This window comes from Dendroctonus ponderosae, unplaced genomic scaffold (assembly GCF_020466585.1).
Source record: "Dendroctonus ponderosae isolate FM_Combo_2020 unplaced genomic scaffold, Dpon_F_20191213v2 Dpon_F_20191213_1, whole genome shotgun sequence".
Taxonomy (NCBI): domain Eukaryota; kingdom Metazoa; phylum Arthropoda; class Insecta; order Coleoptera; family Curculionidae; genus Dendroctonus; species Dendroctonus ponderosae.
In genome coordinates, this window is record NW_026017110.1 from 23,429,923 (window position 1) to 23,447,347 (window position 17,425).

Here is a 17,425-nt window from a genome sequence, read left to right on the forward strand (position 1 = left end):
AAAAGCGTTCAAGCTGAGGAAGACAATGGGCTTGTGTTTGATAGGAAAATGGGGAAAAAACTACTACATCTAGGCAAAAACGAGGAAAGCGATTAGTTATCTGATTGGTTGAAAAAATTACGATAAGAGTTCTTGGCAATGGAAATCAGCCCAATCAATACATGAAGACAGAAAAATTTCGTTCCACAATACTAATAACTCAAATGAAAAGTTCAAGAAATACATTAGCCTTAATCCGAAAGTAACATTAAAAGCATTTCCTGTCTCCAGTGCTTTGCGAAGACAATTTTAATTCCGACAGCCGAAAAACCCAGAATCAGTCAAGAATGGTTCAATATGCGAACATTGGCCAGGTATCAATTCATAAGATCTGAATGAATATAAATTTAAAAGTGGGTTAATTGGTTCCACATTGGTACATTTTATGAACTAACTAATTAGCTTAAATCCACTTAAAATCATTATTTGTCTTTTGATGAGCAACCTTAAATGTTCGCACATTTTACGTCTTCTTATGCAGTCCTACGTACGTCTGCCCAAAGTGATCATATGCATGAATTGTTTCGATATACGTTAATAATTCATAGAAATTGCGAAGAAAATTATTGCTATTGAAATATAAAGCTGTGTTGTATCGGAAACAAGGCCTTGCAGGCGTTGAGCACAGATAAGATATTGGTAAGGTATTTGGTGTGATGTACTTCTAAGAAAGTAATTTTGTTGCACATTGTTGTGAAGGCGTAAGTACGCGATAGGCTGATATAGGTTGTGCTTAAAATATGAAGAGACATGTATTCGGTTTTATAGCGTTTAGTAGCCAATATAATACGTACTTATGGAATGTTTTTGGTTTTCAGGTTTCCGCAACAGATCCAGATTGTGGAGTGAATGCAGTGGTCAACTACACTCTGGGGGATGGTTTCGAACAGTTGCGCGAATTCAAAGTGCGATCGGACACCGGCGAAATTTGCATCAGTTCGACGCTGGACTTTGAAACTAGAAACGCCTTTGAATTTCCCGTGATAGCAACCGACAGAGGTAAGTTGAGGAAGCAACTCCTTTTTGCACACCGGGTATATGATATTTAGTCCTATCTTCGAAATCCTTCAGTGCCCAGAATTTCGTTGTTCGGCTAAGAACCGAAATGTATAAATTTAGAAACCAGAAAGGCCGTGAGCTCGGACTTCCCGTTATGCGCTCTCGAGCAGAGGCAAAAGCCAAGAAATGTATAGACCATAAATCTGAACGTTTCAGTAAAAAGTGTTATTGAAACCCGCCGCATTATAATACCTGTGTTGCAGAAATTTAAAGGAATCCTGAAACTGCTTTAAATAAATGTATTGAGGATTCCATATCGCCACAAGCAGGGACGGCTCGCCGCTTATAACTTTCAACTTTCATAGGTAAATCACATCGCAGCTGGACCTCACCGTTTATTTCTTGTTTTGATTTCTTCACGTCCTTGTCCTTGTTATTGGCAATCTTACAACGTCCTGTATATCAGATGTATTCTCACGTCCTTATTTCATACTCTAGCGCGTAATGTGTGGCCTGTAATGGATCTCAGGGTTTTAATTTCTGTCGTTCTTAGAAGACGTTTCGAAGCAGTTGTGTTGTCTCATTACTCGCTATCGATCTCGCAGGTCTGATTCGGCATGGAGCGGCTGGAACTGATGTTCTGCCAAAAAGAGCGAAAAATGTACTTGGTGGAATAAGTGAAATTTCTCGAAATGCATCTTCCAATTAAGCGGGGATTTTTATGGAATGAAAGGAATATGGGTTTCCATTTAGAACAATTACTTGCATGCCTACGCGCCTTTTTCCTCCAACTGAAAACGGAGACAGATTTTTGTATTCGCAATAAGTGTCTATTTGGGATTGGACGCTGAATGGAACCAGCGAATTGAAAACATTTATTAAAAGCGATTTTACGTAACTTAAACGTAAAATTAAGTGGTGAAGTTTTGGAGAAATGATCAGAAACAGCTTTTTAACGAATCGTCCTAAGATATAAATAAGAGAGCAAAGAAGATATTAATGAAATGTTTTACTCGTTCTAAAAATCAAAACAAGTTCTTCTTTGTTGATATTTAAAAGCAATAATTTTCCGTTGTTTCAAATGTTTCAAAAATTTCAAACGATAACATTTGAAATATAATATTTCCCTTCTATGGATTATAGATTGATCTTTCGTTTACACAAGGGCAAGGTCGAAAAATCGAAAACTCATGTATTGCCATGTTATAAAACACATCGGTACAGGCCATACGTCGCAAAAACATTATGCGATCGGAAACACTAGTTGCACGTTTTCGTGAGAACCGATTTAATGCGATGACATCGTGATTTCAGTTTTGTCTTACTCGTTTTGCACTCGATAAATAGCCTATATTTTATGCTACTTTCGAATATTTTATTCGGATTTGCATAGGGATCTATTTCAAAGCTGGGGAAAAACATCAGAACTTTAGCACATTATAGAATAGAAATTTTTTAAAAAATTATTACAGACATCCGATGCACGCATGGAACGAACATAACGAAAAAATAATAATTTTTGCCCCATTTTAAATGAGATAACGCACATAGTATCGGACACATCTTGAGGCATTCACAAGTTCGTTATTTAATTTAAACGAAGTCCCTTTTTGAGTCGTAGAATGCGGTTAATTGAATACGTTGAAAGTAAATCCTTGCCGAAAATCTGAGATCTGCAGGAATAATCGCTTCCACGTAGATCAATCAGGGCATACTAAAGTTTGAAAATCAAGCAGTTTAACCATCACAAAATTAACAAGGTTTTTAAGCAAAACGACAAATGTTTGGACGAAAGCAAAATCCGGATTTCTATTAAGTGAAACACTTCAAACGTCGAGTTGTCGCAAAACAATATTTTGAAAATAAATGTCCTGCTAAAGTGTCATAAACCGGGAAGCAAATTTACATAAAATATTAATTAAAAGCGAACAAAGTGTCCACTTGCAAAGACACAAAACCGATGGTTACCGTTAACACATTCCAAATAACTTAACTAAAGAAAACTTATTGGAAATAATTTGCACTTTGGCGTGTATTATTTACTATACCACAACTTTTAAGTAATAATAATATATCTGCGGTAATGTAATACCGTCTAGCAAGTGTGTATGTTCAACAACGGCCGGGTAAAAAAGCTATGGAAAAATAACTGGCCGGTTCTCGAGCAACAAAGCACCAAAGATGCCTAGAGTGCCTAATAAATCTTTTGTGAGTTATTCGAATTTCAGGAATATGCGAAAATAATGGGCAAAAGCGATAAATAACAAAGAAAACTTCAACGTCGAGATTAAAATTGGATTTTGAGAGCAAAAAGCATAAGATAAGTATCGCGATTGTGGTCAAAATGGATGGCTATCGAGTCTTGCAGGTTTACATTTTGGAAAAATTCGCTTCTTTTGAATATCGGGTTCGATTTAGACTGTTGCTTTGGATCCTCATTTAAAATCACTCATTACTGATCTAATCTTTCACATCTGATCTAATCGGAATAGAGATCAGAAGCGGTTCGAAATGGCGACAGACTGGAACTGATTTTGGAACAGTTTTAGTCTCTGTATGAATTAAGCGCTGTTTTACGGTGTGCTATTGGTACCGTGAACTGCATGGGAAGACTGAAGAACACTCAAAATCTGGGACATTTAAAATTGTTTTCTTTTCATGGAAAGCACCAAATTAAACTTTTTGCGATGTCTACAACAAATCTTGCGTTTCCCCAGAAGTTAGAGAGATGCAAACGCAATACTTCAAATAAATGAAATACAGAACTGGAAAAAGAGTATGCGAAAGAAGTAAAAAAAAACGATAAAAACTGTGAAAATGGAAATTGGTGTTGACTAAAGCATGTTCAACCAAGCAAGCAAAATAATAGTACTTTTTCTGTACGTACCTAAGATTAGTCACTTTAAGAAGGACAACGATTAAATAAAAATTGTTCTAATTTTATGCTCAAAATCAAAGCGCCAAACATTAACTAGCCCATCTACTCCCGTCTTCTGCTATTGTTAAGACACAACAAAGCTTTCTGATGATGATTTTTTTAAAATTCGCTAATAGATGTTAGAAACGTTGCAAAAATGTAATTTTTAAATTTAATTCCAGGTGGTTTGAGTACAACGGCAATGGTAAAAATCCAAGTAACCGACGTGAACGACAACCGTCCAGTATTCTACCCGCCAGAGTACAACGTTTCTCTGCGCGATGGTGGAGCGTCATCCTCAGCCACATCGCCAGTCGTAGTCGTGTCAGCAACCGATGCCGATTCTGGAAAATTCGGATCTGTTAACTACCGAATCGTGGCTGGAAACGAAGGCGGACTTTTTCGCATTGATCGAACGACTGGAGAAATATTCGTGAATCGTCCTCATCAACTATCAACCAGAAGTCAACCGTCCCATCGGTTAAACATCAGCGCTACGGATGGCGGCAATCTCAAGTCCCTGAAGGATGCCGAAGTGTTCATCAGTGTTATCGATTCCACGCAAAAGCCGCCAATTTTTGATCAGGCTCGATATGTGTTTGCTGTGATGGAGAATGTGAAGAAGGACTTTGTGGTTGGTCATGTAAAGGCGGCCGTTATCAATAACGGTGAGTAGTCATTTTGAGACTTATCAACGAGCAGATGCTTCAAAATCGGTTTACACGCCTAAAAATTATTTATTCAATTAACTGTAGAACTCCAGTAAAATTAAACAAGCTAATGGCTCTTAATGATGGCTGATTGGTCTCGGTATATCATTTCGGCGATCGAAAACTGGGAAACAAATTTTATGGCGAATCACGTGTAGGACTTTGATACTAATAATTGTTCCATCATCTTCTTCATTATATCGGTAATGAATGTTAATAATAATGGCCAGATTATTTAGCGGAATGATTGGGCCTATAAATTTAGACGCATTTTGTAATAATTTGGCTCTATTGCACCAAAGCGATGTTAGGGGTTTACTCGGTGTTTCAAACAATCAAAGTAAGTTCGTTAGTTTTTTTACTTTTCCAGTTGGTAAAATGATTTTTCATTTTGTTGCAAAAAATTGTGGTTCTGATAGCTAATTGAAAAACTATCGAAAATCGGGATGGTTCCAAAAGTACATAATTTGATGAAACATAAGTTTTAGATTTCATTTCTTCGTTGCAGTTCTCTGTTTTCTTAAAACTGTTTACTGTTAATTTTTCAGTCGATGCGATGTCCTGATTGTATTTGGAACTGGCAATTCTGAGTGAATAAATTTCAATTTTTTTGCTAATAGGTCTCGGTAACTCAGGGAATTTTTAGGAGTTGGCGCAGTGCTACGCAAATGGCTTGGTGCTGGAAAAATGTTGATGGCTTTTTTACTTGTTTTTAGATTTACTTTACTAATAATATTTTTAAAATTTTTTCAAAATTTCAAAATTTTCCGATGTCTGTCTTCTGAATGGTCAATTTTCTAAAGGTTCACTTAAAAATGCTGACGGTATTTTCTGCGAAAAATTATGAAATAAATTTCAAATCCTTCGTCGCTTTGTAAAAAGCTTTGAAATCCATTTCCAGCTTCGAATTTGGAACAAAAATCAAATAATTTTCTTTAAAAAAATGAACAGATTACTTGGAAATCTTCTCGTCACCTCCATCCCTCAGAAGACTGTAGGGTTTTTTAAAAAAATGTGTTTTTTTAGTTTCGACTTATTTTTTTTGCTTTACTTTCTACTCAAAAACGCTCTATTTTGTAGAGTTTTACTTAAAAATACTGACGATCTGGAGGTCTTTTACGCGAAAAGTTACAAGATAAATTTATAGTTTTGTAAAAAAATGTCTAAAATCTTTTTGCATCGTCGATAAATTCCTCCCGTTTTTCCCCGAAAACCATTAAGGTTTTCTCCAACGCAGATCACAAAACTGGAAGTTTTTAATCACAAACGCAAAAAAACATCAGTTTCTGATAATTTTCTTCTTTTCTGATAAAATGGGGTGTTTTCAACCAAAAATGACAAAATTAATGTTGCTAGAAAATTCGCCTCATTCATCGGTTTGCAGAAAACTTTAGAAAAGCCATTTCTGCTTCGAATTTGGCATAGGAACCAAATAATTTTACTCAGTATTTTACCGAAAGTAATTAGGTTTACCTTGAAAAAACGACCAGAAAGCAAAAGTTTACAAAAAAATATTTGTCAAATTTGCCGCCCATCGCTCATCGCTCTGTAGATTTTTAAAGTTCCTTTAAATTGTCAGGTCATTCCAGTTTTAACAAAGTTTCTATTACGCAATTCTTTCTACGCAAAAATGGCATTATTTTTTAGTTTGACTTAATAATACTGACAATATTCAGGTATTTTCTGTGAAAAATTATAACATTTTATTGGAACACTCGCATCCTTAACCGCTTTGCAAACATTTTTGGAAAACTTTTTGCAGCTTCGAATTATGGGCAAAACCCTAATAATTATTTCTGGGTATTTTTCCAAAAATATTTCCCCGAACTGAAAAAGAGAAAGTTTATAATCGATTATTTGGAAAACTCCTGGGAAACTGGGGTTTCTTCACTTTTAGGTCAATATTTCTAAACAACACTGTCTTTAAACAGAAAAACCGCAGTTTTCCTAACGTTTTATGGTAAAATACTGGCAAACTGAATCTTTTATGCAAAAAAAATAAGATACAGTTTTATAAGAAAACTCGTCGACTCTCGTTGGACTCCGTGCTGTTGCTGGGAAAATCTAGATGCCTTCTTTTCACAACAAAGCAGTAAAACTTTACCCAGAAAAAATGTTAATCACCTCTTTTCTTAAATGTGGAAATTCCATTCTCGGGTCTCGTAAAGCTTTAATAAATCACTTATGACTGATGAACCGATGAGTTATAACGCATTAACTCAGATAGCGGCAATACTCAATAGCGCAACTCTACACAGTGTTACCAAGGCCTACTTGATAAGAACCATGCTTCATATCTGCTACAGCGCATGCTGCAACAGCTTTCCTTTATAATATATTTTTTTGAAAGCTCATAATAAGAGTTATAACCAGGTTTAGCTTTTGACTGTCAATCTTAAGATTACAGAAAAAAAACTGATAGTTGGTCATGCTTGACTAGTTTTAGTAAATAATATTAATAATAAAAAAAAAAGTTTTTGAAAGTTCGAAATTCCCTTTCCCATTAGTTATTAAATTCGTCAAATCTTGTCATTGGTTTCTGCGAACAGGTCAATTTTGTTTATGCTGTTTGGATTACCCCAATAAAAAGAACCGCCTTTCAAGGTGCGAAAAATGTAGCCGTTAAAGTTGCATCAATTTCAATTAGCACTTTTGTGAGATTTTAATATATACAAAATGAACAGCTGTAAATGTTTAAACAGGCGTTTATAGCAAAAAAAATGCGAATTTCATTTCACTTTACATATCGATAATAAAGTTTTATGATTAGCCTCATCAACCGGCAAAAAATGCGTTGATTTCATTCACCAAATAAAACGTTCTGGTAGTTTTTGTACCACGACACTCAAGAATTTTGGACACTGGTCCAAAACGGCTGAACTCGATTGTTTCATCAAAATATGAGTCTAATATACGAACGAATTCACAGCGAGTTTCACTAAAATACATCGAACCATTCTCCCGATATTTCAAAAAAGATAATTTTTTTGAAGAACTTTGACCATCAATAGCAGAGGAACCAGACATTTCTTGTTAATAAAAGTTAGGTCAGATCGTCTTCTTTTGATGCAAAGAAGATCGCAGTATCCTTTTGATCAAGTGCTTACGAGACACCCTGTATAGAATACATTTCGCCTAGCATGTTCAGCAGAAGTGCTTCGACCTGCTGCGACTGAACTCATAATTGCCAACAACATTCGAAGCGTATCGACAGCCGAAGAAAAAGAAGAAATGCAATATTTTTTTAATGAAATTATATAGGAAAATGATAGAACACGAAGCAAATTGAATTGCAGCTAACTGTTGATCTCGGTTGAAAGTCTGTAAATAAATGAAACATTCAAATCTAATTGATTCGGTTAAAGACAACGATAAATACGTTTTAAATAAGTTTCGGGTTCTTATTAGCATTTAGGTAAAACGACTCGCCTTTTGATTGTGACGGAATAAACAAAAGCACCGAGAACGGAAAAGAGAGGCAATTATTTTGGAGGGATGCATGCGTTCGCAGGCCGGGTTTGAATTGGAAAAAAACGACATTTTGGGAGTATGCTAACTGAAAATATGGCCATTGTATTCAGGATTTACTCCGCTGTCAGCGAAACTGGTCGGCTATTCAAATTGGAACAGAGAACACGAAAAGGCTTAAATTTCGCGAGCCATGGGAATGGCAACCGGGTTGAACTGTGTGTGACGAGACTTGACAATTCGATGAAAGATACCGACTACCGGCCATATTAAGCTACTTACGGGCTTTGCCTTTGCGCAAAATAAAACACCACATGGGCCTGGGTTTCGTTTGAATCCGTCCCAGAAGAATGGAGATTGATTTCATGTAGATTTTACTCATCTTGCAGTTGCATTGAAATTAGCCTGCCCTCATTTCAATCATAAACGACCTCTCGAATCTTTATTATTCCTATTACCTGCTACCTGTTTGTCTTCTACTTTTATATTTTATTTACGTTTTTCAAGCTGCAGGTTTTGTTTTTGTCAGGCTGCAAAAATGTATTCACTTCACAATTTCCTTTCGAAGTCAATAAAAAATTCCGCAATTCCCTGCGGTTTATCAAAAATCAGTCGCAGTTTCACACAATTCCACTTATCTCTTATCAGCAGAGCTTTGAATGTCTCTCTTCTTCTTAACCAATATTTTCAGCTCTGGTTTACTTTCGTCATCTGATGTTATTTTTGATTTGGTTTCTGAAAGCTTCACATTATTCTCTTCTTTGTTGCGTTTCTGTTGCATTTTTTTTATTACTTTAATGTTTGCTTTTGCACTGAAGCATAAACAGTTTTGGATCCCTATTCAATTTTACCTGCTGCATTTTTATCTGCCTATTTTTTTGCTTCAGAACATCTAATCTTTAAAGAAAGTCGCCACAAAATAAAATTCCAACCAGAAAACATATTGAAATAAAACTAATTTTAAACTGCATTCAGTTCCTTTGCCACCGCATATAAAACGCATTAGTTCAGTAGTCAAATTTTCAATAAAACGAATGCACTTAATAACTCGTCATCTGAGCCAAGATTGGATGGTCGTTAGACACTATTTTCCCTAACTGAGGCTTTACAGCTCTATTACCTCATGCCGGTTTATGGACTCGTAAACGATTTGAGGTTACCGAACTGAAAAATATATGAAAGAATGTCCATTAATGTAGACGCAAACAAATGTTCCGTGATAACCGACCATTTGTAGACTCTACTAAATGATTAAAATTTTAACGACAGTTTAGCTTTCATTGCCTTCTGTGGGGTATTATGCCAAATTTACAGCATTACCAAGCAAATTAAACGGAAAGTGAAGAATCCGAATGTCTCGTCGAGATGCTTTGATGATGTTTTTCTCTAAAAGGAATATTTATTTAAAACACTTAGATAGTCTTGATTTTACCTTAGGCTACTTACATATGAGAGTATTTACCGAGCTAGAACTCCAGTAGAGCGTAGATTTGCTCAAAAATTATCAATGTTTAGCAAGCATTCTCCTTGATCACTGACCGGGGAGTCCAAATTGCAAAACATTCACTAATGGGCCGTTTAAAGTAGGAGATTTTTAAAGACTCTTTGTGTGAGGCAAAGCAAACAAAATGTTATTTATTAGAGGAATTAAACTTCCATATATGCTTTGAAACATATAGTTAAACAAAACCGTCATTAGAGAACACAAGAAATGTATTTAAACGATTTTTTATTTGCTTCGTTACTCATTTTTGGCATTTACTGTCCACTATAAATGTTTTATAGTGGACAGGGGTCCTAATAATTACTATAGGCCTTAGAACTAATAAAACTGCTTTGTATGTAAAGTATCGGAAATAAATTAGTAAACTGATGCTGGCTAAGCTGGAAATTATTTGAAAAACCCTTATTGCTGCTGATCTTGGAAGGATGAAGAACCAAACAGGATTTTGGTTTTATTTTCCAAATCGAAAGTTATTCACATTGACCGACCCGCAGGAAACCAATTATTCACCCTACACTTTCAAATATTGCATTATTAATATCAGGAGCTTTGTTTCCAGCTCTCTGTTGAAGGAAAATTTATGGGCAAGCTTATTCTCCCGGTCACATTTTTTCTCGCAAAATCGCCACTGTTTCTCATTGAAGAATGCGCCCGTTGAATGGGTATTACTGGAATAAATTTTTAATAAGTCGACCTAATTGGTTCTTATAAGCTCGGTATACTCCAAACTCCTTTGAGGGGATATTAATAGCTAATTAGCTATCAGGTGAACGTATAGGCAAAGGCCATAATTTCGTCAAGAATTTAACGCTTTATAATCCGCTAATATAATGTGTAACTGTAGTTGAAATTAAATTACCCAGTCAGAAGTTTAACAGTATTTTTTCCATGTAAGTCGGTCTACTTACCATTGGATTATTGTAAATTATTGGCGGGATTTGCATCATCTAGAAACAATTAGGATGTCTTCACGGTCTCGTATATTTGCAAAAGGGTCAAGGATTTACCGTGTAATCATTACGAAACAGTTTCCTGTTCGGATTCCAATGGCCAGATTTCTTTGAGCGCTAATACTAAGCCGCTGGTTAGGCATTTTTTTGCATTTCGTAAAGCCTTTCTAAATTCCCTTTACATTTGTGTTTGCTAATTAGTTCTAATTGTTTTCAGGAAGGAACAATGTTCGCTACTCGATTTCATCGGGCGATCCAGATGGATTATTCAGGATTGATTCTATCACAGGAGCGATTAAGGTTTCGGGAAATCTGGATCATGAAACACGAGCCTCAGTGTTGCTGAATGTGCAAGCTACCAGTGGAAATCCGCCAGTTTATGGCCACACTCAAGTAAGTTGTTAATTAATGAAAGTGTTTGTTTTCGGAAAATAGTTTGCTTTTGATGCTGCTGTCGGTGAGGAGAGTTTCTGGTGGAAAATTTGCAAAATCTGTACGCGTTTAGTTGCGGTATTTTGCTTTTTTACTGTAAATTTTCCCTGCCCAGAACTAGCGGCAATAAGTTCAATTGCAAAAGCAAGATAAACAAAAAGAGACGCTCTTTTAACTTTACTAAAAAATTGTCAATAAAAATTTTGTTTATTATCTGTTAATTGCAATAGATAATTTTAGAAGTCCTACGTATGCCACGAAAGTTTGCCGCCAATAAATTTGATTTCAAACTGATTGATGATTTAATTATTTATTTATGTTTCATTTTATTTTGGGATCGATTTTTGTGGGTTTTCCACAACGTCCAGAATTTTTGGAGCCTGTCGTTCAACTAATATTGGTTTGCAATATAAAATACATTCGAGGAGGAATGTTATATTTTCTGAACGAAAATAGAGTTTTGGAGACATTTATATCAACTTTTGGGGCAATTTTTGTTTGTTTGATGTATTTCTTATTGTTTTTTAGAATGCAGAAACTAAGTTTGATTCATAAAACAAGCAGCCAGCATTATTTTATTACTTATCGAATAAGATAATATTATAGGATAAAAATAATCGAGACACGAAAGTTTTTTTTTTATTGAATGAGCGTCTTCTGAAATAAGGAAAAGTGAATAAATTTTAGCGATGTCGCCTAAAAAATGTTTCAGACATTTTTGCGAAGTTCCAGTCGCTTTCAAAGGATGTCTACTTAGTCCATTCATTTTATTCAAATCAAATAATTCATCATGCAGCAATGTTTTTGGCAAGGAATCCACTAATTTAATTAATATCCCTTAAACAGGTTTCTAGGGTTCTGCAATTCAACGGAATTGAAACAACTTGCAGAAACTGATTTCCTGTGATTTCTCATCATCGAATTCAATTGAATTCCAGAATATTTCGAATCTTCAAATATAATTTCCTCAATAATCACTCTAGTTCTAGAGTGACGTATTTTTTGGTTTATACATCCGTTCATTTGTATTCCACTTTTCTGCGAACAGTTATAGTACAACAAACTTTTGCTTATTTCAGGTGAATATCGATATTAACGACATAAACGACAACAGTCCCGAATTCGAATCGGCCATAGTACGAATTTCCATACCGGAAAATGCGGAAATTGGAGTTCCTCTTTTCGCCGCCCATGCTACGGACAAAGATAGTGGTTCAAATGGGGTAGTTCGATACAAGCTGGCAAACTCTGGCTCTGATTTGTTCAAAATCGACGCTAAACTGGGACATCTAACTCTGACAAGACGTTTGGACTATGAGAACGTGCAAAGACACACAATCACTGTGACTGCTGCCGATATGGGACTTCCATCGCTATCCACGAACTTGACGATTTTAGTGGAAGTTCAGGATATGAATGATAATCCGCCTGTTTTCGAAAAGAGCCAGTACAGTTTGAGTGTTTTGGAGTCGCTGCCTATTAACTCTCAGGTAAGATCCAGTGCTACTTCACGCCAGATCTACTTCAAACTATATAAATCAACTGGTTTTAACCAGTGATAATATCGAGCGAAATTCTGCTATGTGAATATAAGACAAATTGATTTGAAACGTTCCATAGTGGAATTGTCCCCAAAGCAAGTCATGATCTTATCGATCGAGGAATATGTATTTTAATACTATAAATAATTATGCAAAGTGGTATCTGGAGTGTTGGCGTTGGACATGTTCCTTCTAACAAAATTATAATTTTAATAATCGGTTGAATGGTGTTCCATTTCGATTCTTTATCGATCGTTAGTCACTGTGAGTGGTACGTTTCAAAGGTTTTTCCGTGCAAATTACTCGGAAGAATTTTTGATAAATTTTGCACAAACGACACGCATAAAACAATGTTTAACGACACCAGAAATGTGAATATACACGTATATGTTACAAGCATTTATCACTAATGCCCGTTTGACTTTTACTTTTATTTTCCCGAGGCGGACATGCAGGAATTTTGAACCGCGTGACAAAGCATTATACGGTACATGGACATTCAGCTTCATTGCCATCATCGGTATAATTATTTCTCTGAATTTTTTGCCCGGCCTATTTTCATTTCTAATGCTTCTTTAATGTGTTCTCTTGTTTGTTTTTGCCCGAACAAAAATTACATAGCTGCGCGCTTGACATTAGTTAAACAAACGCAATTTAGCGGTACCTAATTTTAGTTTTGCATGTTCCCATGACCATCGTACCTACGAGCATTTAGCTGAATAAAACAAATAGCCGGGCCGACAACCTAGATAATTTTTCTTTGGATACTTTAGATGCTCCCACGAATAGATTGGCTTAGTTATAATAATATACATTATCCGAATTAGAACCGTTCAAGATTGAGACGTTTTGAATGATTGCAAAGCTAATTTATATTATTTTGTTTGTTCACAGATTGCTCAGTTTACTGCTGTCGATGCCGATACGGGAAATAATGCTAGAATTACCTACCGGCTTATCACTCAGAATAATTCCAGAGACGTCAATGATTATGTTTTCGGGATTTTTCCCAATTCTGGATGGCTGTACTTGAACGGGACTTTGGACCGAGAGTCCAAAGATAGTTATAATCTCGTCGTCGCAGCAAAAGGTAACAGTAACTAAAATCTAATCCAAGTTGTTATTATTTAATTGCGAACAATTATTTCCTCAATAAGCGAGCTCGTCTACATCAATCCATAATATTTTAGATAATGGATTACCATCGCAAACGGCCACTTCTCAAGTGACCATCGAAGTCCTCGACATAAACGACAACGATCCTTTGTTTGCTGAAGAAGACTATGCGTTTAAAATAGAAGAAAATCTAGCTCGCGGAACTTTTGTCGGCCGAATTCAAGCTACTGATGCGGATTCTGGGTTAAATTCTGATCTTCGCTACAACTTGATTCCAGCGAATAGCAGCTTCCAGATCAACGCTATCAATGGTGAGTAATGCACAAACTCGGAAAGTCTTTCAAGATCAAGTTTTGTCGAAATCTACTTTCGCCTATTGTCATTCTGATGACTTTGGAGCCTCGAGTGTTTTTTCACCCTAAGCATACACAAGATCCATTAAAATTATTCTGAAATAGTGCACCGTAACAGCAAAAGGTATTTCCTTATTTCACGTCTTTCTTCAATCTTTTAAACAAACACCTTGAGCAAACAGAAAACTTCTTCTGTACATACGTTTAACAATCCCCGCTTTTACGTGCCTACCTATTTACATTGGCTAATGCAATGCGGCTTTTAATTTTTTTTTAAATATTCCTTTTAAACTCATTTAGTTCGAAAACGTTAAACACCATCTATTTGATAACAAAAAACTTACCGCCTCTTGGCGTGTCTTTAAAAGCTACTGGTGGCTGGGAATTGACATACAAATTTCTCGTTTTATTTGCCATATGATGGCTTTTACCTTGAACTGTTACTTTCGCCTCATTAGGCGTGCATAATAGGTAATTATTTGGAAGTGTATGAAAATCGTTATTGTGTTTATCTTGCTGATTTAGAATGCGCAATGGAAGCTAATATGTAAATTTGTTTTATTGAAAATGAAATTAGCGAATACGCGGAACCGTTTTGTTGGCTCTGCATTTGCTAATTGTCGATTTGATTTCACGTCTACTCACTTATGACCTTTCAAGTCATTTTCTCCTATTGTTGGCACTAGTTGAAATGATTAATTACACTCGACTTAATAAACGACTTGAGTATTTACTCGAATTGTTTCCCTGGCTTCTCCTTATATTTATGCCTTTGATTAATCGGACACCTATTATTGTATTATACTTATTAATTGATTTACTATTGCGGCTTTATATGAGCAGAAACATTTATCTTTGCGGGTAAAATGACCGTATTGCAGGAATTGTAATAAAATGCAAAGTAATGCATTATTTCCTTGAATTTGACTATTAAAATAGTTAATGATTTTCTGTTCTGATGTGTTTGAAAAGTCGAAAAAAAATGTATGAAGGTGAGGAAAAATGAAGCTGATGAGTTTTCCGAGCAAACCGCCTCGAAAGCTACAAGACACTCCTGCTTGCGAACTTCAGGAAGAACTTCTTTTTCACGATGCTCTAAAAGTGCGAGTTAGTCATCAGTTTCATTTGATGAGTCATGGAATTGTTTAGGCGGTTTTCCAGTTTTTTATTAGAGCATAGACTCGCCCACTTTTGTTGATTTATTTTCAGTCTGATGTTCACGTAATGTCACAAAACCATTAATGCCCAAATAAAGCGATATTATCGATGAGCGTTTCCGAAAACTCATTCGATGCTAATGGCGAGCGAGTTCACATAAATATCGTTTTCCATTTCGAGGCCCGTAAATTGAGACGGCCGCAAACAACTTTACGTCGACAACGCATGATTAATTTTGACACCCCTGATTTCGCTAAGGAGATACCAAAAGAGGCTTATAGCGTTTTCGGTTGGCGCTTTCGCTTCTTGATTTTAATGGAAAGAAAACAGAGTTGATTAGCAAATTAAACCGATTCGATTACTCAACGGTTTTCTTTTTTCAAAGTTAGCGCTTTTTCGGTATGGGCACTGCTAATCATCAATAACTAGCTTTTTTCGATTCTACAGTTAAACAACTCGAAGATGCAGTTTTTGATCCATTGATACCAACTTTTTTATTTTCGGCACGCATTGAGATGTTTCGCAACGACTTTCTCCTTACGAAAAAATGCAATAGAGACTTTTGTCACAAATTGAACGAGGACTTCAAAAATGATTTTTAATTTGAAAAACCTCAGTGGTGAAACATTTTTTTTGGGAAAATCACTAAAAATTTGAACTCAATGTTTCCTCAGGTGCGCCTAAAAATCAATATTTTATTGGGCTCTGGATCGCCACTATTGCCAATTCTCATTAAATCAGAACTGTTTATATCGAAGTGTACACGTTTAAGAGGACATTGCTAATGTGGCTCAACTGTTCATTCATTATTTCTGGCTCATTCATCAGCTGGAATAGTTGTAATTTGTAATAGTACTAATCGAATAATCACTCTTTCTATGTGACTAAAAATCATAAATAGCAATATAATAAAAATAATCTTCTTTTTCGTATTTGATTTGTGATTATCAATTTTGCGTGGGGCAAAAATAGATTTTAATTTTCCAGTTAGTACAAGCGGTATATTCTAAAATAATATGATTTCAAATGGAATTTTTTGACTCGTTTTTTAAACACTTTCAATAACTTTAGTTATGTACAATCTACAATGAAAAAACGAAGAAAATCCGAAAATAAGAATAAGAACATTTGAAATTAGTTGTTTTAAATAAAGTGTTTTAAGCTAATTGAATGTTTAGCGGCAGAATAAAGTTTCCTTTTTGTGACGGTTTTTGTTTTTGTTTCGCGTCAGTAAAGAATGCAAAAAAAACGGTATTGAATGAAGTTGGCAAAATTATATCTGGTTTATTTATATATAAACCTGCGTACAAAATTAGGTCATGTTTACTAAAACCTGTTATCTAGTGCTCACTCGAGCGGTGTTTTAAAACAGTGTTAACTACTTATTATATTTTTAGTGCGATATGTTTCAGCCACATGATTTCAACGAGACTTATGAAAGCGATAAAGATTGGTCTTTAATCAAGCCGTGATTAGCGATCTTAATGCTTTAGAAATGAACTCTAAAAGAGATGAGATAAGAGTGAAAACGCATGCCTGCAATATGCGGTCTATGGCACATAACGTCGAACAGTAAAACAACGAACGTTTAATGACTGAAAATTTAACTAGTAATAAATAATTTCGAACCGAAATATCATAAAGTTTTATGAAGCAATTAAGCACGGCAAAAGTTAGCTTCCCAGCTAATTTACGCTTCATATACCGACGCCTAATGATTCACTAATATTCGTTGATGTTTATGATAAACGCGATTGAGGCAATAAAATTAATTTCAAATGACACTTTAAAGCGAGTTCTTATTAAGGATAATATCCAGCGACTTTATGTGCACTTCGGCTTTGAGACTGCGTCTTTGTAGTCACAACTATGCTAAATATCCGTTGAAAATTCAATTAAACGGTTTTTATAATTTACAGAGGCAAACAGTTCGGATACATACCTCTGAATCTTAGCAGGATTTCAATTTAAAAGTAGGTACTCGGTAAGTGAGTGAAGTTTGCAATGATAATTTAGCAGCACAAAGTCGACTGAATTAAATTTTCAGCTTTAATACGGATATTTAAATTATGTTCCCTGTCAAAGCGATGGAGGCATAATTGATCTCTTCAGGTAATCTGCTTTAATGGATTCGATCAAGACATCTTGACGGGATTATATTGGCAAAGTTACTTAAATAACGGCGCGACCCAGTGCGAAATAGAACCGATCTTATTTTGCGTCCTCTACAAGTATTAA

The 17,425-nt window shown here is 35.4% G+C and overlaps 1 protein-coding gene across 1 annotated transcript in view; it reads left to right on the forward strand.

Moving 5' to 3' along the window:
- LOC109534671 (protein dachsous) overlaps window positions 1–17,425 on the forward strand; it is a 225,887-nt gene that overhangs the window by 198,936 nt on the left and 9,526 nt on the right. Inside the window, exons 3-8 of the mRNA XM_048661429.1 lie at window positions 858–1,038; window positions 4,138–4,623; window positions 10,805–10,980; window positions 12,099–12,509; window positions 13,455–13,650; window positions 13,751–13,987. Coding sequence (XP_048517386.1) covers window positions 858–1,038; window positions 4,138–4,623; window positions 10,805–10,980; window positions 12,099–12,509; window positions 13,455–13,650; window positions 13,751–13,987 — 1,687 coding nt within the window. The remainder of the gene's footprint in view (window positions 1–857; window positions 1,039–4,137; window positions 4,624–10,804; window positions 10,981–12,098; window positions 12,510–13,454; window positions 13,651–13,750; window positions 13,988–17,425) is intronic.